This window comes from Cynara cardunculus, unplaced genomic scaffold (genome assembly GCF_001531365.2).
Source record: "Cynara cardunculus var. scolymus isolate 2C unplaced genomic scaffold, CcrdV1 Un_Scaffold_4131, whole genome shotgun sequence".
In the NCBI taxonomy this organism is placed as follows: domain Eukaryota; kingdom Viridiplantae; phylum Streptophyta; class Magnoliopsida; order Asterales; family Asteraceae; genus Cynara; species Cynara cardunculus.
The window spans coordinates 2367-24250 of record NW_020201762.1 but is presented as its reverse complement, the minus strand read 5'-3'; the positions used below and the strand labels follow the sequence as shown (position 1 = coordinate 24250).

General features: G+C 35.5%; 3 protein-coding genes across 3 annotated transcripts; 1 reads left to right on the top strand and 2 right to left on the bottom strand.

Moving 5' to 3' along the window:
- Positions 1 to 4530: 4530 nt before the first annotated feature.
- On the top strand, positions 4531 to 10614 carry LOC112503925. The gene is made up of 6 exons (XM_025107897.1): positions 4531 to 4781; positions 5920 to 6958; positions 7051 to 7238; positions 8023 to 8059; positions 8459 to 8523; positions 9823 to 10614. The coding sequence occupies exons 1-6, from the start codon at positions 4693 to 4695 to the stop codon at positions 10283 to 10285; spliced, it is 1881 nt and encodes a 626-aa protein (XP_024963665.1). The 5' UTR covers positions 4531 to 4692; the 3' UTR covers positions 10286 to 10614.
- Positions 10615 to 11459: 845 nt separating this feature from the next.
- LOC112503924 lies at positions 11460 to 12553 on the bottom strand. Its single transcript, XM_025107896.1, has 2 exons — positions 12176 to 12553; positions 11460 to 11695 (listed from the first exon to the last, which is right to left on the bottom strand). Exons 1-2 carry the CDS (start codon positions 12499 to 12501, stop codon positions 11650 to 11652), a joined length of 372 nt encoding a protein of 123 aa, XP_024963664.1. The 5' UTR covers positions 12502 to 12553; the 3' UTR covers positions 11460 to 11649.
- A 5802-nt stretch (positions 12554 to 18355) lies between these two features.
- Positions 18356 to 21662, bottom strand: LOC112503919 (inosine-5'-monophosphate dehydrogenase 1-like). Its single transcript, XM_025107892.1, has 4 exons — positions 20615 to 21662; positions 20214 to 20393; positions 19205 to 19462; positions 18356 to 18616 (listed from the first exon to the last, which is right to left on the bottom strand). Exons 1-4 carry the CDS (start codon positions 21605 to 21607, stop codon positions 18545 to 18547), a joined length of 1503 nt encoding a protein of 500 aa, XP_024963660.1. The 5' UTR covers positions 21608 to 21662; the 3' UTR covers positions 18356 to 18544.
- Between the last annotated feature and the right edge of the window lie 222 nt (positions 21663 to 21884).

Below are 21884 nucleotides of genomic sequence, written 5' to 3'. Positions count from 1 at the left end.
GTTGATGATATTTTTTTTAAGTATATAATATTTATATACGACAATGTTACAAAAGAACTCATGCACTCTGCTCGCTTTTATGATGTTGGAACCCTTGACTACGAAGAACGGCAAAGGTCCGGATACTGCTAGAATAAAGACTCTTTGGTGTGATATTGTGGTTTTTGTAGCATATGGAATTCGACTGTGTTCCACATATTCAACAATCGTTTTTCTGGTAAAATTGACGACATCTGTAACGATCTTCTAATGTTCATCAAAACGCACAATGGCATGTTGTATAATCGTCGTTAACGAATTTAAATGATGTTGTGGTTGATAAAATCATGTATGAAATACAAACCTAGTATTCTTTACAAACATACAAACCAGTTCCATTTTATATATGTTGTGAAGCAGCAAATGGGAAAAATGAAGTGGTTTTATAATTGTCATCAATATGTATTTTATAGGGTAACACTCATAGAAAAACAATATGAATTGTAACTTAAAATTAAAAATTTCTAAGGTTCTGTTTGGTTTGTAGGAATGAAATAAATCTGGATTTCAAATCCATTTCAATTTCAAATCCATTCCAATTTCATGTTTGGTTTGTTGGATTGTCCGGATTTCAAATCCTAAGACTTAATTGAAATCCTATAAACATAGGATTTTGAAATCTTTAGGGAGTGATGGGGATTTCATTGGATTTCGTAGGATTGTATATTTGTATGCAATAAGGTTCTAAAAAATGTTAAAAATTAAACACAAGGGTGATTCCTGATTGGTTTGAGCTTGGCTCCAAAGGTCAAAAGTACTAGAAGATCTCAGGTTCAAATCCAAGGAGGACTAAAAATCCCCTTGTGGCCACGGAGGTTCAAATATGGTGACTCCGGACTATCTGCAAAATAGGTGACCCCTTAAGATTAGTCGGCTCGCATAGCGGGTTGGATATCCAGGTTAATAAAAAAAATGTTAAAAATGTTTGTTTCGTAATAATCGATTAATAACTAAGGATTTTAAATCCATTCCAATCCAAATCTTTTCAAATCCCTCCATGAAATCTAAATCCCTCAAAAATAATCTTGCAAACCAAATGGAGCATGAGTTCCTTTTAACCAATACCAACTGTATTTGATTCAAATTATGCACTTGAGCAACTAAGGTGCTCTGAATCAAGTCTAAATAAGAGAATGTTGCACTTATTTTGAAATTTGAACGTAAGAAAATAATCATTAACCGACAAAACAGAACCCTTTTCAAGAACCTGTCATCCTCATGTCCATGTAAGATTCATCCGAAATGTTACAAACATCCCATCAGAGACCCATCCTCCTTGTGAGGTTTACCCCCCATGGCCCCACCATTCCTATGACACAATAATTGACCATGGTACCTTGTTGTAACATAACATTCCAAACAACAAATAACATAATGATATTATCTGTTTTCTCTGTAGTACTCACAAATTTTAAAATGTTGGGGAGGGGGGAGGGATTACTCGTTATGCATGTATGAAATCTGTGTTGTTCATCGATGATGTGAGATTTACTCAGATGTCATGTGCTACATATACAAGACGTTCAGTAAAATTTAACTCACACGGTTTTACAATAGAAGTACTCTCATTTTCTCTCTCTCCTTGCTCTGGATATATTTATCTGCGATATGATCACTTAGGGGTTGTTTGCTTGTTTGGTTAGTTTTCCATTAAGGGGCTGTTTACCAAATTTTCTATTAAGTCCTGTATGGATAAATTTGTCTGTCTGGATAAATTTATGTTGTTGTTTACTATTCTATCTGAATCAACAGTCTGAATAATAGAAATGACCAATTTACCCCTTGAGTTTGAACTACGCATTGTTGCTTCTCTCCTCATCTCTCTTGACTTCCATGAACAAAAAACCCAAAAACCAAAATCAAAAACCAAGAACAAAAACCAAAACCTGCATCTCCTTCCTCAACAAAACCTGCATCTCCTCATCTCTCTCGACTTCGATGCATCACCAATCGAAATCCTAATCTCCAAAAGCAATGACATGAAAACCCCAAAATCGAAATCCTAATACCCAAAATCGAAATCCTAATACCCAAAATCGAAACCCCAAATCGAAATCCTAATACCCCAATCTCCAAAAGCAATGACGTGAAAACCCCTGCGTCACCGAAATCGATTTGAAGTCTATGCGAAAGACAAGTGGAGGTGAAACCTGTAAACCTGGAGGTGAGTGGCGATGGGAAAAAGAGGCGACAGCGTTGGATGGCAGTGGTGGGCGGAGGAGATTGATGGTTGGTGGTGAACACAGGCAAGGATCGATGGAGAAGAAGGGAGGTGAAACCTGTAAACCTGGAGGTGAGTGGCGATGGGAAAAAGAGGCGACATCGTTGGATGGCAGTGGTGGGTGGAGGAGATCGATGGTTGGTGGTGAACACAGGCAAGGATCGATGGAGAAGAAGGGTAGGGCAAGTCTTTTGGCCGGCTTAATCTGGACAAGTGCCTTTTTTCATCTGGGCGAATAAGCCCATTTCTGAGCGATTAAGCTCAAAGTAAACAGCCTTGAGCGTCTGTGCAAATAAGCCAATTTATCCACTAAGCTCATTAAGCCATAAGTAAACAGGCCCTAAGTCATGTATGGATAAAGTTCTCTGTATGTATTAATCTGTCTATATATATTGAGAAAGTTTTTGTTTGAGATATTTTACATATATGCAAAAACATGTTTTTTAATTGGGAGAGGTAGATTTGGAAAAGGAAAACTTGGCTTCTAGTCGGATTAAGCTCCCTTTAAAAGCTTATTAAATAAGTCATTTTCAATATCAAAAAGTCATTTAGCTGACTGAATAATTGAATGATCTGTGAGTCTCATTAAACTTATTAAGCTACTAACAAACATGCCCATACTCGATTATTGTAAAGCAACTCCCAATATGCCCTTACTCAACCGCTGAGTGACCCACAAAATACCCCCTCACATTATGGTCCTTGGAGACTGGTTTTGTTTGGGCCCAGTTAGAGTTGTCTGTAACAAAATTTCAAAAAAAATGGAGAAAATATAGATTTTGAAGATCTATTCAAACCTTTTTACTCTTAATATATTTTTTAAAACTTTCTTCAGAATGAAAAAAAATATAAAAAAAAAGATAAAAATATCTCCAAATTTTATTGAAAAAATAGAGAAAAATGTATTTTTTATATATTGTTTTAACCAATGAAGTTGAAATTATTATTATTTATATAAAATTTATTGAGATATTAAATGTATTTAGCATTTTAATAAAATAATTAATATTGAAATCTCCAAAATAGATTAATTGTTGTAAATTTTTTTAGATTTTAATTTTTAATTCTATATTTTAAAGAAATTATAAATTATCTTGGTAGACGTCTCTTAAGAAATCTCTAATAAAATGTCCAAAATGAATATTTTAACCTTTTCTTCTACGTATTTTAGATTTTTTAAAATAGAAAAACTAAAGAAAATATAGCTTAAGTGTTTTTTAATCTATTTTGTAAATAAGAAAACATAAGTTAATATTTTATCTGAAATTGTTTTAATATTTTAAAATTAAAGGGTTTTTGCTTTAACAGTATCGTAATCTTTGATTTTTTAGAAGGTCAGAAGTTCAAACCTCACTAAATGTGAGAAGAGTGTATGAGTTTATTTGTTGTATTTGTCTGTATATAACTATTACATACTTCACATTATTTTTTCTTTGATAATTTGGACTTTGTTTTTATATTTAACAGAAATTATTAATAAATTATTGGAAATACTCTAAGAAAATAGAAATATTTTACCTTTTTAAAACAAAATCAATTATTAACAAATTTAGTTCTAACAATTTGGAAATTACAAATAAACTACAAATTTGGTCCTTGTAGTTTCTCAAAATAACAATTTAGTCCTTATAATTTTAAAAATATGAATTAACCATCATAATTTGTAAAATATTTAGTTTTAATCCTTTTTTCTAACAACCGTTAAAAAATTCCATTACATAACGAAAAATTTAATCATTTAATCAATTCATTTTATTTTTTCCTCCATCAAAATCAATTTTACAACTTCATTCCCACAACTTATGATGAAATTGGATTGAGTAATGAAAATGAGAATAAAAATGAAAATGGCAGGATTCCCTCTAATTTAATCAGGAATGTAATTTTGGGCTTATGACGGAATCAGGGACGGACCCAAGAATTTTTGGATACGGAGGCACCATATAAAACGGTTGCACCTTTCACGAACCTAATTTTTTTTACCTTATCACGGAGGTATAATACGGTGACATGTGCCACCTAACCACCCCTCTAGGTCCGTCTATCGAGGGAATGATCTCATTATATTATAGAAAACCAAATAATTTCTTTTATTTTCATTCTCAATAATTACTGCTTAATACTCGTATTAAAGAAGAGAAGAAATCGGTAAAATGACTAAAATAGCCTTGGGTTGAGCTGTGCTAACTTTGTGCCGACTCGATCACCATTATCCTTGAAATAAAGTAGCTTCGCAAGTATTTAGCCGTGACTCTAACGCAAACGTCTCTTTCCTTCTCTCTCTCTCTCTCTCTGAATCCCTAGAGAGAGAAATTTGTGTTTTGCAGAGAGATTTATATTCACCAACACAACGATTTGCAGACCCCATTTCTCCCCATTTATCATCATCATATATTCATAAAATCAACCAAAATCCAACAATTAGCACAACAATGGCGAAGAAGAAAGCTACCATGACTCTCAAAGACTTCCATGGCGGTTCAATTCCTTCTGATCTTCCTCTTCCTTCTGCTCCTGGCGTGTAAGTTCCCGATTTTGGATTTATGATTTATGATTTATGATTTCTCGATTTTTGTTTGATTCGATTACGAATCTCTTCTGTTATTGTTTACTGATTTGGAGATACGTGATTTAGATCTGATGTTTATGCCAGATGGTTTGTGTGTTTTGTTGATTTGATGGTGTAAGTGAAAGATCTGGTAGTGAAAAACTCGAAACCCTAGGTGAAAAGTTTCCCCTTTTTGACGTGTAGTAATATATGTACTACCTTCGGTCAAGAATTGAAGAGATGCTATTTGATGTTCAATGATTGATTTTCGACTTCAAAATTGTTGACATGTTTTTGGGGAACAAATTTATTTACATTTAGAGTTTAATCGCAATTACTACGTAAAGGAATGATGGATTCAAATCAACATGTTCGTATTATTTTTTGTTTGATCTCTAAACTCACCATTAGATTTTGTAATTGAGGAACTGTATATAAATACACACACACATATAGAGGGAGAGAGGGTGAGGTTTGAGGGAAAATCGTAAAAAATCGAAAAACTGGGAAGGTAACCTAGAAGCAACTTCAATTACTTGTATACAAACGGTTACCAAGGTGTTCTTGGTTTTCCATATGAATGGTTATTATAGTGTTTATCACGGTGTACACCTGTGTATACAAGTAATTTGTCAGATTTGCACATGTGTATAGAAACCAAGAAGCATTTTCAATTACCTTTTACATGTGCATGCCGTACATATGAATGATTATGATAGTGTTTCTCATTTTTCCATTTTTTATGGCTTTCCCCTGATCCAAAGTTATAGACTCATGTTCAAGGGAAAACCATAAAAGAGTGAAAAACTATTAATTCGTAGGTATGCACATGTGCATAAAAATGATTGATATATTTCCAGGTTTCTATGCATGTGTACATTTTATGCACCTGTACATACCGTACAAATTACTTTTTTTGCATGTGTGCATACCATAATGATGAATGGTTATTAGGTGTTCCTTAGTTTTTCATGTTTTTCTGTTTCTGAACCTGAGACACTTGTATTTGTTTGCTTAATCTGGTATTTAGATCGTCTGGTAGTAAGTGAAAACATAGTGAGGTTTTAATTTTCTTTGTGCTTATAATTTTGTTTATTTGTGATTCTTATAGAACCGTGAGGCCTTTGAATCATGCCGGATTGGACCGTCATACTTCTTGGATGAATCCGATGGGAAGGCAAGATCACAGGCTTCGACCAGGTTCAGCAGGCGCTGTAAGAACTTATGATGATAAGACTCCTTTTCTCACTCACAATGTGCAAATTGGTCGTAATTTTGATGAAGATGAGCGAAAACCATTGGACGGGGGTTCTGCTCCACGTCGAACCGTAAGTGATGAGAACATTCGTGGTGGCGTGCCCGTTCGCCAGGAGCCAAAATCTGATTATCCGTTAGCGGTCAATGTGCCCAGCCGACCTGCCACCACTCCTCTTTCTCAGTTTCCCGGTGGTGGTGGTGGTAGTACGGGTTCTTATGCCGCCAGGTTTAGTGAAACCGCTAACGTTGGAGTGAACTCTCAGAATGTTAGTAGTGGTAGGAGAACTTTGGGGTCGAGTAACTCGAACGTCATTGAGGTTGTTAATGGGCCATCCCCAAATGCATGGGGACCTAGGAAAGCGGTGGTTGGACCTTCTGAGCCCGTTGTTGCTTCTTGGTCTGCACCAGATGCTGCAACCAAGTTAGCCCACGCGAGTGCACTCGAGAAGGTTTCTTCTGGTCGGTGGCACTCGAACCAACATAAGCAGATAGATGTGGAGGTCATTAGACATCCTGAACCCGAACCTAAAGTGCAAACAAAAGGAAATTCATACACCACGTTTTCCTACGGTTCAACGGAAAGGGAATTCCATGATGCTTCTTTGGCCAGGCATGCGGGCAGGAGTTTGACCATAAACGACGGGTCAACGGTGGCTGCACGTGAGCCATCGTCTTATGAACGGAGTAGAACTTTTGTGCATCCCGATATGAAAGATAAGGGTCCTCCGAATGGAATTCAAGTACAAGTTCAGTCCCCTCATAGTGGCGGAACATTTGGTGGGTCGGAGTTGCATCCTTCTTCTCCTTCGGAGTTATCTGAGCGACCCAAATTAAAGTTACTTCCGAGATCTAAACCAGTTGACAATTTGGAACCTGTTGTAGCTTGTAAGCAGGTATTTGAAGTAGGAATGTTTGGATAATATGTTTTTAAACATTTGGTTTCTTGTGTCGATGTTATATGGTGGTAATCATCTTCTCCTTGTAGACTATCCCACCATCAAGCGAACCAGGCCTCGTGGATATTGGAAACGACACTTATGGAAATGTGAATTCCACAATACATAGTTTAGCTGGACCAGAGGATGGCCATCAAGCATTTGAGCGACCTAGAGTGAATTTAAAGCCACGGTCACAGCCCCCTGAACAAATGGAAAGAAACGTTGAACGAGAAAGGTTTGTGAACCATCTCAAAACTTTTTATAGTTTTTCTTTGTTCATTCTCGAGAATATATTTTTGACACCTATCACCTTCCCTATTGGGAAAAGTATCTCTTTTCTACGAATAATGTGACAACTCTTCGTTATGATATCACCTTCCCTATTGTATTTTCTATAGGGCTTTGTATATTTGCTTTAGGGCCTGTCTGTTAGCAGTTTAATGAGACTTGGAGCTTATTCGATCTACTATAGAAGGCTGTTTGATAGTGGCTTAATGATATAGAATGTGGCTTATTCTGTAAGTTTCTAGGGGGAGTTTTATGCAAAAAGACAAAAAAATTCAAACCTATTCCTCCCAATTAAAAAACACTCTCATCCATCTATCAAAAAACCCTCCGAAACAAAAACCTTTCCAATCTATACAAACAAATTAATACACACAAACAACTTTATCCATACAGAATTTAATGGAAAACAAACCAAACGGCCACATTAAGCCACTACCAAACAGTCATGTATAGCTGATCGAATAAGCTGCGATTCCCATTAAGCTCATTAAGCTGCTACAAACATTCCCTTATTTGTTGATATCAAAATGCTTTTCGAGTAATAAAGAGATATGTTTGTGAAAGAACTATGTGGACTCCAGGCATGCAGGTAATTGCATTGATGCCTTTAAGTTGTGATACATGTGAATAGATGACAATTCACATTTTTGTTCTCAATGAAAGAAAAAGATAAAAAAAACCATTGTTTTGATATGTTTTAGCACTTTTGCTAATAGTTTACTTGTCTGCAGGAGCACTTTGTTTGGTGGTGCCCGCCCTCGAGAATTGGTAAGGAACACTTGTAATTGTTCATTCAGGGTGTGTTTGGTGAATTACCAAACTATCCATGTCAAATTGGTAAGGAACAAGACATGACAGAACAAAAATTAATCTTACGCAACAATTAGAATGGGACTAAGTGGTAAATTACTAAACTACCCCAGTCAAGTTAAAACCCTAAAACCTTCTATAATTCTTTTACTCACCTACCTCAATCTTGTCCGTCCAGTTCTGTCTAGTCTCATCTCCATACCAAATGCACCCTGATGATTATGGTTTGCCAAACTGCCTCGTGAAGTAATGATGTGGTTTCATTGACTGCTCACATGCTTACGTTGACCTTACGTATTTTTTAACGACACATTTGTTTAACATTGGTATTGCTACCGTTGCTGGTCGTGCTGTCAGGTTCTGAAGGAGCGGGGAGTCGATGATGTTGCTGTAAATCATGACATGGTCCAGTCTCCTAATAGGTAAATATTCACTTCGATAAGTGTCTAAATTTCTACTTTAGTTTGTCCCAAAATAAGTGTTCACATTCCAATCATACCCTCAATTATGAGATGGAGAAGTTCATTATTGTCTCTATTATTAAGGGTAAAATTGTCATTTGGTTAGTTAAAATTGTCATTGTGGACATTTATTTTGGAAAAGAGGGAGTAGAAGAGATGAATATTCCCCTTTAAAAAGGTAGTCTTCAAGATCAAGTGGAACAAAAATCAGAGAGACTAGACAAGACTACCCATGCCAAATTAGAACTGTGAAACTTCCAGAATTCTTTCACCCGCCTACCTAACTCTCGCTCGGCAGTCTAATCCGCGTACTTAAGGGTGCGTTTGGTACAGTGGACAGGACAAAACATGGATCCTTGTTCTGCATTTGACAGGACTCTTATGTGGAACAGAGTGGAACAAACTGGAACAGACGTGTTCCACTCAGTTACATTGGTAAAGTATAGGTTTGTTTCACCTTATTTTACCAATGTAACTTCAAAATAAAACCTAATCTCTTCTAAAGCATCAAAGAAGCCTCCCTCTTTACTTTTTGTTCTTTCTTTAAATTTTATTTATTGTATTATATGCTCTTTAAACTTTCACTTTACTGTCCTCAAAATATTATTTTTATACGACTTTTATATTTTTGTTATTTTATGTAATTTATTAAATATTAATAATAAATAAATAATATAGAAAAGGTATAAAGTAAAAACCGGAAACTACATAAACTTTTTATTTTGGTGTCATGTTAATTGTCTTGTCGAAAACTTTTTAATGATATATTTTGTTATAAAAAATATTAATTTTATTATAATTTAATAAATTGCATAAATTAACCAATATATGTAAACAATATGAATAACTCATCAGGACTTTTGTGAAAGTTACAATAATCATGGAGTGAGATAATAAGTAGGGCTAAAAACCAAACCAAGAATTGTTTGGTTGGTTTTCCATCAAGTCCTGTATGGATAAAGATGTCTGTGTGGATTATTCTGTCTATATAGATTGAGAATGTTTTTGTTTGGGAGGGTTTTTCCATAGATGAAAGGAGTGTGTTCTTTACCTGAAGGGACAGTTTGGAAGAAAAAAAAACTCGGCTTTCTGCATAAAGTTCCCCCTAGAAGCTTGCTGAATAAGCTACTTTCTATATCATTAAGCTACTACCAAACAGTCGATTATAGCTATCTGAATAAGTTGAGTCTCATTAAGCTCATTATGCTGCTAGTTATACTGAACCCGTCAAAACTATGTCGTTTGTTTTTCTCTTTGCAGGATGAAAAAGGAAGTCACTAATCCAGCTGTGCACCCAACCATTACTCCACGTCAAAACGGGAAACCCGAACCCCTCGATCATCATAGAGCCGGAAAGACCATCGATAGGCGAGACCCAGAAAAATCAGAAGCTCAGAGAAGAAGCAACTGGAGAAATGAGAGTCGTAAGAGCAGCAGGGACCTCGAGAAACAGCCGCCGCCGCCACCACTACCACAGGAGCGGCCGCCTTCACCGGAAACCTGGCGCAAACCCGTGGAACCCGCACCACCTGTCGGACCACGTTATGGAAAAGCAGCTTCCGCGGTCGAGCTAGCCCAAGCCTTCTCGAAATCGGTCTCGGAACCGAAGGTAGCCGCTACCGACCGTTTCTCTGGTCCAAGAGGGGTCTCTGGGCAGGGCCAAATTCCGTTTTCTCGCTTAACCAGTCAGCCTACGACTAGGCCACAGATCAACGGACACTGATGGTTTGGTCAAACCAACGAACGAAAGAACGAACCCATTCTCGATGAAGCTCAGGACTTGACGGCAGGTTCGAGTAAGTTTCCGAAAGTACCCCTTGGACTGGTTTCATCATATAACATGATGTGGGGTGTTCTGATGTTGCATCTGGTTTAGAAAAACCTCTCCATGAAAAACTAGAAAAAGGGAAGTGGGAGAAAACAATAAGATCTTGTTTCTCCAATGGTCTTTTAGTGAAGGGTAAAATAGTCTTTTTGATGCACCCAATCATTTGTTTTCTTAAGATGTTTTGCTTCTTTTAGATGATCTTAAAAATTCTCTCTTTCTTATCATCTTTTATTTGCTAGATTTATTTATTACCTCAATTTTCATCATGGAATGAATTATAATGGTTTTGCATAGTTTGTGTGTGAAACTATGTACGGCAAATGAAACTCTCACACGTTACTTGGTTGGGTTACTGGATACTGTTGGTTTAACGGTCTTCCTTCATACACTCGTGTCGTGTCGACCATTTGGTATTCAGAGTCGGGAGCCTCATGAACCCCATAAGATTGGTTGTATGGCAGACCGACAGTGTCACGATTAATGAGGGTGTTTACGGTTTGGTTTGAATGTTTTTTAACATGTCAGACCGTAAGTGATGGTGTGAGAATTTTTGAACCGTACCGTTTTGAATGAGTTGACCAAACTGGTCAAATTAGACCGTATTTTTATGGTCTGGTTTGATTGGTGTACATGGTTTGGTTTGGGTTAATTGGTGAAGAATCTTGAATAAAATGCTAAATTTGTAAATTGACTAAATCTTAAAGGAGTAAAAACGTAAAATCTTGAAATTAAATTTCAATTTTCATAAAAAAAAGCAATAGGAAAGCTCCAAATACGGTTGGTTAAGCTGTCTGTATAAAATTCAAAACCGTATTGTGTTATGTCTTAAGTTTCAGTTATTTTTCAAACCGTACTGGACCACAAAATCACTCAAACTCTATAGATTGTGCTATTTCATTAGTTTCAGCTATTTTTCAAACCACACTGGACCACGAAGTCTCTCAAACTGATTTTGTTTCCAACACCCGTACGAGCATTAAACACGTCATGATTTTTTGAAAGACAAACTTCATGATTTTACAATGTAACTCGGTTCTCTGGGTTATCATAGTGTTGGAGCTGGTTCATGTACACCACCTCAACTAATTTTATAAGACCTAGAAATAATAATCATTAAACCTTCAGTAACCATAAATAAACGTGACCTACGGATAACATGGCATGTTTCTTGTTTTAGATTCCAAAAATGGATTACACACATATTACTGATTGTCTATCGTATACAAATACTGCCACAATAATAAAACCGACGAAGAAAACTAAAACCAGAACGGGGTTGAGATCATATTCCATGAATCTTTAATCCTGAAATTCAAGAATAAAATTCAAAATGATGAATAAAATTGCAATAAAATGAAACTTTATTTTGATTCTAATCGTATCATGAACGTAACACGTTCGGTTAATTGGATCAAAGACAATACGTCACAAAAAATAAACGAACAAGTTGAATTCAATTTACACAAAGAAGTGTCAATTAAGGGGGTGTTTATGATTGCTTATAAAAACAACTTATTGACTTATTCCGGTGTGACACCGGTAATAAACACTTTTAAAGTGTTTGGATAAACAACTTATACCGACGTCAAACAGATAATAAGAAGTTTTTGAAGAAGTTAAATCATTTTAACTTATAATAAGTTGATAAGAACTTTTGTAGAAAAACATAACTGGTTTCAAACAAGCAATCCCAAACACCCCATAAAACAATAAAAATGCAACAAACTGAAAAAACAACTGGTTTTTAAGTTAACGCGATGATTGAAAAAAAGAAACATTACTTACACAAACTCGTTTCTGTATCCATAAGGCGTATAACTGGATGTCGACAGTTTTACATTCTTCATGCCTTTGTTACCAGGTTTGACGTACAACTGTATTCTCTCCGCCTTGATCACATCTTCCTCAGAAATCGTGCACAACGATGGCCGCCACTGGACTGGCTGCCGCCAACTGTTCCTGCCCATCTTACCACCGCCAAGAAGCTTATTTTCACGAACTAAACCAACAACAAGACTCTTATCGTCATCATTCCTCTTTGAATTCAGTGCCACCGATGACTGATATTGATCGATGCCACAACAGGCAACCAGAGTTATTAGAAACCTCATATTTGATTCGTATTTTGATCACTTCTATTCCAAGAAGCGTTGAAGAATCTACATGTGTTTTGAAGACGGAAATACGTGCTTTAAATATATTATTTTTTATAATATTTTATTTTATTTTTTTATAAATCAATTTGAAGCCGGCAGGTTTTGATGGTGATGTTTTCCCGCAATTAAAGCACTTTTTTTGAATTATTGTAATTAAAAGTAGATATGGTGGATTTATGATATGATTCCAAAATGAATATTAATATTAAATATTTTAGTAATATTAATTGATAATATTCGGTAACCGAAACCCGATTAAATCGGGTCGATTAATCTTCTATCTCGTAAAAATACCAGTGTTCTAAAAAATTTGCTATGCATCTGTGGCCTGTGAGCTAGGGATGGTGATTTGTCCCGACCCGAACATGGACGGGGATTCCCCACTAAAACGGGTACCGGGGCCGGGGATCCCCAGTAGACTCAAACAGGGGACAGGGGATGTTACTCGAACCGGGGCCGGGGATCCCCGGTAGAATCAAACTAAAGAATACTATTTATGAGGTTTAACCGGGGATTGCTAGAGATTTGACCGGGGACGGGATGATAATCCTCGTACCCGTCAGGGACCGGGCCGGAGGACGTTACTACAAACCGGGGCCGAAAATTACAAAACCCGCTCCATCCCCGCCATGTTGCCATGCATACTGTGAGCTCGTAGCATACTGTGGTTCAAGGCTTGTCATGAATGCATTGTTAAGCTCGTCGCATGCCATGGCTTGATGCATGGTTTTTATGAAGTGTTATTTGTTTTTTTGTTTTTTTTTTTTTTTACATTTTTGATGTCGTAGTTTTTAGTTTTAACCTAATTGAAATTGTTTATATGAATGACTTATTGAGTAGTAGTAAAAAACATGTATGTGTGTGTGTGTGTATAGGATTGGGTTTACGTGAGAACAACTTGTTTTCGTGAGACCCATGAGACCACTTTATACACTTAAAACTTCATAATAAAATGCGGTGAAGGTATAAAAAAAAAGTTGAACCTTTACAGCAAAAACACTGTGAAGGTTATTTTCATAGCGTTGTGCTGTGAAGTTTCAAGTGTAAAAAGTGGTCTCATGGGTCTCACGAAAACATACTGGTCTCACGTGATCTCATGCCTATATGTATGTGTGTGTGTGTGTGTGTATATATATATATATATATATATAGATAATACATATTTGTTGTCATAAGTTAACCCTTGGAAAACAGTGTGGTCTTGCCATGACTCCTAAAGTTTAAGGCTTGACCTCAGAGGCCGAGGCAGATCCATTCTAAATGATGCTATTATGCTACCAGTTAACCTTAACAACGATTTTTTACATCATCTTGTACAGTTAGGTAAGAGAATCTCCAACAGTTATGCTATTTTAGAAATTTTGAAGATTTGAGAAAAGTTTGCTCGAACACCTATGCTAAACTCTCTTAGAAAATATAAAAAAAGAAAGAAAATATAACATAACTATTGAAGATGCTTTTTAACGGGTTGTATTACTAAAGAAAGGTGACAACTCCCAAGTTTGATTCCATGCAAATATGATCTCAACTAACTTTTTTACAAAAGAAAGCTATAAAATACCTCAATATTAAGGGCAAATTGCATAAAAAAGTAACGTACTTTAACTTGAGGTTTTTTTTTTGGGTAATGCACTTTTAAAACTTCCATTTTGGTACCTAAGATGTAAAATTTTAAACATTTAAGTAACCATGTAACAGGTTGAAGCATTAACCAGTTACCATACTGATGTGGCGAGTGATGTGGTATCCAACTCAATATTATTTGCTATTCAATCCAATTTCATCTCATTACTCGCCACATCAGCATCGTAACCAGTTAATGCTTCAACCATTTATCCAGGTACTTAAATGTTTTAGAACTTTACATCTTAGATACCAAAATGGAACTTCTGAAAGTACGTTACTTTTTTCATGCAATTTGCGCAAAGCTAAAAATGAGAATCTTGCTAAGCCGAGGATTCGAACCTGAGCTTCCTGAAAGAAAGCTAGACTTTAAATAAACGTTTAAAAGAATCTGTCTGTCTCAAATTTATTTTATATCTGATAGTTTTAAAAAATATAAGGGCACACAATGAAGCTTTACGGTGGTAGAGTTCAAGAACGCTACTTTTTTTTCCATTAATACGGAACTTTGAAACCGTGGTCTGTGCCACAATATGCTGCTTAGTGGGTTCACCCTGCTTGATCTCACCGTTACATCACGACTCGTATCATTTAGAACCATGAAAAACACCGATTATCTTACACCCTTATCATATTTAAATATAAAGACTTGAAGTCTTTATTTATATTTTTCACATGATTAAATATAATAAAAACAAAAAAAACCTAACATGGGTTGTTAAATTTTGACTTTTAGGTAACCTAAGATCATTAAGTTATTATATATATATATATATATATATATATATATATATATATAGGGTTGGGTTCACGTGAGACCAACATTTTACACGTAAACTTCACAGCAAAAACACTGTGAAGGTTTAAAAAAAGTCGAACCTTTACAGCAAAAACACTGTGAAGGTTTTAAAAAGTCACCTTCACAGCATTTTGCTGTGAAGTTTCAAGTGTAAAATGCTGGTCTCACGGGTCTCACGAAAACAGGTTGGTCTCTCTCTCTCTCTCTCTCTCTCTCTATATATATATATATATATATATATTTGAGATCATGTGAGACCAAGAGTTTTTGTGAGACCTGTAAGACCAATTCTCAACCTTTGGATTAGATCTACAGTCTGAACATTCATAATCACAAAATTGCCATGAGACTTCTCAATAATCACAAAATTGTTACCGTACAACTTTAGATCATTAGATCATTAACTTATAAAGTTGATCAATGAACATAAATAGGCCTCACGAAAAACCCTTGGTCTCACGTGAACTCAACCCTATATATGTATGTATATGTATATATATGAGTCGTTCAAAATAAGAAGAGAAGGTTAAGGAAAAGTTTATATACGAATAATCAAAAGATATAAAAGAAAATCTATTTGAAGATTACCATAAAAAGGAACTTCAAATTTTAAGGGAAAAAAAGGGTTTGTTTCGATTGATTACGTATTAATTTAAATTCGATTGCTTGGTCTGAGGTTATTTGGCATTGCTACCGCGCATGATTTCAAGAGTCATGATGATATAACTGAGGAACGTCTTCATCAGAAGATTTTTGTTCGACCGTGAATCGGTGAATGGAAGGAAGGAATTTTTTATAACTGTTTTACATTTTTTTCAATAAATTTTGACTGATATATAGTAAAATGACATTAATGATGGATACCAGACGTTGTGCGTATCGATCCGTGCAGTGCTGCAGCTAACGCTCAAAACTTCTGTCGTTTCAATCCCTGCAGGGGCAAGGAACAGGTAATTTCTGCTGGACTGTTATCCTCTTTCAGATTTAAAAGTGAATTGACAGTTTTTTAAATATACAATAAATGTTAAAAATCATTATGACAAAATTATACCTTTATTAAGGTTACATCATAGGATCTTGGATTAGGATTTAATGTTAATTAGATATGTACTTTATTATTTATCTATGACTTTTAAAAGTTTCAATTAATTGGTTTATTTTTATCTAGAGTAAACTACAATTTTGATCCCTGTGGTTTACACAAATCTTCAAAAGTGGTCCTTAAACTTCAATAACTAGAATTATCGTCTCTATTGTTTAAATTTTGCTTTGAAAATGGTTCATATTCACTAACTCAGTTAGATTAATCCGTTAAGTAAGAGGGCATTTTGGTCTATATATCCTTTTTTTTATCTTTTTCTTTCTTGTTTTTACTCGAATAAAAAATTAAGGGCCAAAGATTTTATTTTTTTTTATATTTCCATTATATACAATTACACACACAATATATATACCCACATAGATACATGTGTGTATATAATCATACACACTTATATATACAAACATGTGTATATTATCCATACATACATACATGCATATATATATAGACACGCACATATAATTACACGCACTACCACACACATATAGTCACACATACAACACACCGGAAGAAGAACCCCCTCCCCCACGATCTATTTCCTCCACTGGTAAAATCCTCACCTCGGGCCATTCTTTAAACACACACCAGCTAACTACATAAGTTAAACGGGGTGGGGGAGATCATCCTCGTCGGGTGATTTATACGTGTATAGTTAGTGTGTGTGATTATATATATATATATATATATATATATATATAATGGTTTGTAGATCTAAGGGGGTTTCTTCTCGAGTTTTATATGTGTATATGTGAGGGTGGTGTGTGAGATTATATATATATATATATATATATATATGTGTGTGTGTGTCTATGTATTTGTATATATATACAATTACAACCTATGTGAGTAAAGAAAAAGAGGACAAAAGAAAATTATAGTTTGATTAAAGAAAATAGAAAAAGGAAAAAAAAAAGTAAAATGACCAAAACACCCCTTAGTTATCAGACTAATTTAACAAAGTTAGTAATCAAAGACTATTTTTAAAGCAAAATGTAAACAGTAAGAACGATAATTATAGTTATTGAAGTCTAAAGACCACTTTCAGATATTTATGTAAACCACATGCACCAAAATTGTAGTTTACTCTTTAATTTATTTATGTTAAAGTAGGTTTAAAGGAAAGTACAACAACCTTATCACTATATGTGTAGGGTTACAATTGTAAATAAATAAACAAATTAGATTTTTAACACGTTTAAAGTGTTTAAGTATCTTAATAGGCAGAGATAGATATACGAAACCCTGCTCTACTTAGGTTTATAAGTAGAATCTTTTTTTAGAAGTACTAAATATTCAGATACTAAACTTTACAGGGATGGATTATCTAAGAACAAAAAAACAATTATCGCTTTGATTCAAAGTTCCTATCTCCTTGCTTATTAATAGTTCAATTAAAAGACAGTCTCTGAATCGTTAAGATGTGAATCTTGTTTGGCAAAAAAAAAAAGTTGGTCTCTTAGGGAGTGTTTGGGATTGCTTATTTTTAGGTGTTTTTTTTTTTTACTTATTTTAGTCTGACACCGGTGATAAGTTAAATGCTAGTGTTTGGATGAGAAAAAATAAAACTGCTTATACCGGTGCCAAACCGGTAATAAACAATTTTTGATAAGTTAATTTTTCTTAACTTATGAAAAACTGTTTACTACCAATTTACCATTTTGACCCTGTTTTTATTAATGTTTGTTAATTATTAATCTTATTGGTATAAACTTTTGTCTAAAATATTATTATAAACAATGAAAAATAAACTTTTACATATTAAAAAATCAAATAAATTAATAAACAATCTCAAACACTCCTATAATTCAATAATATGAAATAATGTCTTTTTTGGTCATTTTACATATATAAGCAAAATTTGCTAAACACTAAAAAACAACTTATCAGCATATTACTTTTTGGTACCGTTATAAGCTAATTCAAACACTTTTTACAAAAATTCAATTTGATACCATATAAATTAATAAGCACTTTAAAAAAAACATAAGTTGTTTTAAATAAGCAATCCCAAACACCCCCTTAATGATTCTAAAACATTCTAAATGATTTTGTATCTTAGGTCTCCCTTAATCATTCAAGGCCTTAATTTCATTGTAAATAATTGCCAAACAATTATACATCACTCTACACTATATCATGAGAGTCTTTTAATCATTTTGCACCAAACCATTCAGTATCTGCCAAACAGTCCCTTAGATTGTTAAGTAACTTTATATATGAGAAGAAGAAAATTAATAATTAGGGATACATTTAGTCTGCCCCTAAAATAATAAAATAAATGTGCAGTTGGTCCATCAAATTAGCAGATTTTTCATAATTTATACAAAACAAAAGGTTAAGTTCAGGATCTCTAAAAAAATAGATTCCAACTCCTCCAATTTTTTTATGTTTGAAGATTACAACATTGATTATGCTACTAAACACGATGGATTTGTATCATAGATTTGCGTCATAAGGCGTTAGATAATACCGAAAGATCAGAAAGATTTCTTTTCATAAGACAAGAGGCCGTGAACACCTCCTTCGACCTGTGCTGCTCCTGTTCGTACCTGAAAACATATAAAAAGAAACAAAATTTTACATGGGAATGTTACCACGACGTTGTGAATGACAGTAAACCAAACTCATGCACTACGAAGTCGGGTCTGGGGTGGGATGTACCCGTAAAGTTTCAAAAAAAAAATTGAATGTTATATATTTGGTTTTTCTGTAATATATATAGAGAGAACGTTTCAAATGCAACCCATCACATTTGTACAGCCAATACAACCCAATCAATTGAGATATTTAAATGATGAAAGTTTATTTATTATAATTTGAATATTTGTGAAAGATAACTAGGGTTCATTAATTATGATCAATACTTTATATTAGGAAACAATCAAAACTTCTATGAAATCACATATTCATCAAATTAAATGGACAGTTGAGATTGAGTCGTATTGATTGTACAAATGTAAATATCTTTTGACCCTCTTTTTCCACAAGATAAAGGTTATTTCTTATATTTTATATTATGTTACTTCAATTCCGACCCCCTACCACTAAGATTTCTAGATCTGCCACCGACCCCAAATGCAAGTAGTTTATGCGGAAAGCCAAAAATATGAAACCAAACCAAAAAGATTACGTCGTACCTCCAGCCTCAGGATCCCAGACCTCAACATGTCATGAGCCGACTGCAAGGAAGAAGCACCGAGATCCTGGAAACCCTGCTTGACTGCATGCATAGCATATGGAATGAACTTCAAAACAGAACCTTTATCTGCAACTGCTCCAACAACCCCCTGAGCAATCTTCATTTTAGCTGTATCCCCAAGGTACCGAGCATCACTTCCTTTCGTCATTGCTTCAAGAGAACCCATCCCACGGTACTTTTTGATCCGATGACCACCCTATGATTTCCAAAACAAAAAAATAAACAAATATGTACCATGAATATCTCAAACATTCTTCATAAGCACAACACATCATAAAGTTATCACATTTTGTAAAGCAAACAAATATATAACCTGACATAAACCTTCAATTGAAAAACTTGGATAGTTAGTGACACTGGCAATGGCTATTTATAAGAGCCTTGAAAGCACAAAGTTGTGTCTCCACCTGGGGACACTATTAATATTTTATTTGGATAACCGTGGGTGTCCAGGCCAGCTTTGCACGGACCTCAACTCACTCAAAACAATGGGACCCTGAAGATAACAGCCACCGGCTACCTATGGTAAAAGAGCTCCAAGGCCTAGCCCTTGTATGCCAGTTGAGTTGAGCTGGTAAAGGATATTAGATTTGCAATGAAGGCTGAGGGAGTTGGGAACAAAGCAGATAATAAATGGAATACAAAAGGAAAGAATTATCTATTTTTTGGGGCGATTTAAGATTCAAAGTTTTTTTAAGATGATCAAAGTTCCAATTGTAAACAAATTGCTTTGTCCCATCTTGATAAAAGCATTCTTGATCCTTTTTTCAACTGCGATATCCAGACATCAATGAGGGGACCAGTTAATGTGGGAAACAACAGATTTTAATCATCCCAACAATGTTGATTACTTGCGATATACTACACAAAAAGTCCTAAGGCAAATAAACTAATTCAGGTGGACGCTTTATCAAATTCAAAGGGAAGTATAAGATTCTCGAAATCACCTGGTATTGATACGCTCCAGGAGCTTCAGTACTTCCAGCCAAGAAGCTTCCCATCATGACGGTTGACGCCCCTAGGGTCAAGGCTTTGACTATGTGTCCAGAATTAGAAATGCCACCATCAGCGATGATGGGAATACCACTTTGTGCAGCAACAGACGATACCTTGTAAACTGCAGTCGCCTACAACCAAATTTTTTTGATTTAGAATGTTCCCAATTTGCAATTAAGCATGTAGAATGACACCGATTTCAATTCAAGATGATCAAAGGTTTTTGTTTCACCAAGAATTTAAATCAAATTAACACCATTACTTGAAAACAAATACTGCAAGTTTGAATGTGCAAATTAGATTAACATAAAAACTAACTAGTACACAAAACTAGCAAATTAGTAGATGATACCTGTCCACGACCCACGGCGCAGACTTCCTGAGTAGTACAAATGGAGCCAGACCCCATCCCAACTCTCAAACCATCAACTCCAGCCTGAATCAAGTTCTGGGCTTGGTACATTGTAACCACATTGCCACCAACCACATCCAAATCAGGATACGTCTTCTTGGCATACTTGATCATCTCAATTTGATATATTGAGTTCCCTTGAGAACTATCAATGACTATTAGATTAACACCAGCTTCAACCAAATATTCTAACCTCTTCTTATCACTCTCCCTTGTCCCAATTGAAGCCCCAACCAAAAACTCTCCATCTTCTCCCACAGACGGCAGCCCTCCCTTGGGAAAACCCCTAATCCTCTCAACATCCGCCTTACTCACCACATCTACCACCTCCCCGTTACCGCTCACCAAAGGCACAAAATCCAACTCCTTGGCCGCTAAATAACCAGCAACATCCTCGAATTTATAAGTATTCGGTAATGTAATCATGTTCTTCTCCATGTAACTAGAAACCCTAGCTTCCTTATCAGCTAAACCCTCCCAAGTTAACTTATCAACAACCCCTAGCAACTTATTATCACTCTTGGACCCCACAAAAACACAAGGAGATGTCTCGAAAACAGAAGCGGATGAAATAGAATCATCCGGTGACACAAACGGGATATCGGTGCATGCAAAAGGGATACGGTGTGATTTAGCTGACCGGATTAAGGATGACTGTTCAGATGGCGTATTATTTGAGTGGATGATTCCTATACCACCTAAAGCGGCCATGGAAACAGCCATGGAGGCTTCGGTAACGGTGTCCATCGGAGAAGCGACGCAAGGTACCGACAGGTTTATGTTACGAGAGAGTTTTGTGTTCAGTTGAACAGAGTCGGTTGGAAAATCGATATAATGAGGGAGGAAGATAACATCATCGTAGGTGTAAGAGTAACCTTGATTGAAAAGCCTCGTTGCCGGAAAACCATCTTCCATTTCTCCGACGGCGGCCATGGCGTTGGCTTTACGGGGCAGGAGTTGAGAAAGAAAGAAAGAAAAGGGTTTGGTTGGAGACCACGGTGGCCCCGGAACAATTTAATCTAAATGGAAATTTAGAGATGCCCAAATGGGCCCGGCCTGGCCTGGCCCGTAACCGTCGGAGGACCGAAACTGGTCCGGGATCGGTATGGATCGGTTGTGGATCGCCGGTTATGAACCGGTTATGGATTTTAACATTTTTTAGGACCGAGACCGGTTAAGACCGGAACCGGTTATGTAACCGGTTATAGGA

Excerpts from the sequence above, each read along its gene's own strand:
- LOC112503925 (XM_025107897.1), top strand. The coding sequence starts at position 4,693 with ATGGCGAAGAAGAAAGCTACCATGACTCTCAAAGACTTCCATGGCGGT. Across the intron at positions 6,959-7,050 it reads CTGTTGTAGCTTGTAAGCAG|ACTATCCCACCATCAAGCGA; the intron begins GTATTTGAAGTA and ends TTCTCCTTGTAG. Across the intron at positions 8,524-9,822 it reads ATGGTCCAGTCTCCTAATAG|GATGAAAAAGGAAGTCACTA; the intron begins GTAAATATTCAC and ends TTCTCTTTGCAG.
- LOC112503924 (XM_025107896.1), bottom strand. The coding sequence starts at position 12,501 with ATGAGGTTTCTAATAACTCTGGTTGCCTGTTGTGGCATCGATCAATAT. Across the intron at positions 11,696-12,175 it reads GGATACAGAAACGAGTTTGT|GATTAAAGATTCATGGAATA; the intron begins GTAAGTAATGTT and ends CTTGAATTTCAG.
- LOC112503919 (XM_025107892.1), bottom strand. The coding sequence starts at position 21,607 with ATGGCCGCCGTCGGAGAAATGGAAGATGGTTTTCCGGCAACGAGGCTT. Across the intron at positions 19,463-20,213 it reads CTGGAGCGTATCAATACCAG|GGTGGTCATCGGATCAAAAA; the intron begins GTGATTTCGAGA and ends TGGAAATCATAG. Across the intron at positions 18,617-19,204 it reads CTGGGATCCTGAGGCTGGAG|GTACGAACAGGAGCAGCACA; the intron begins GTACGACGTAAT and ends ATATGTTTTCAG.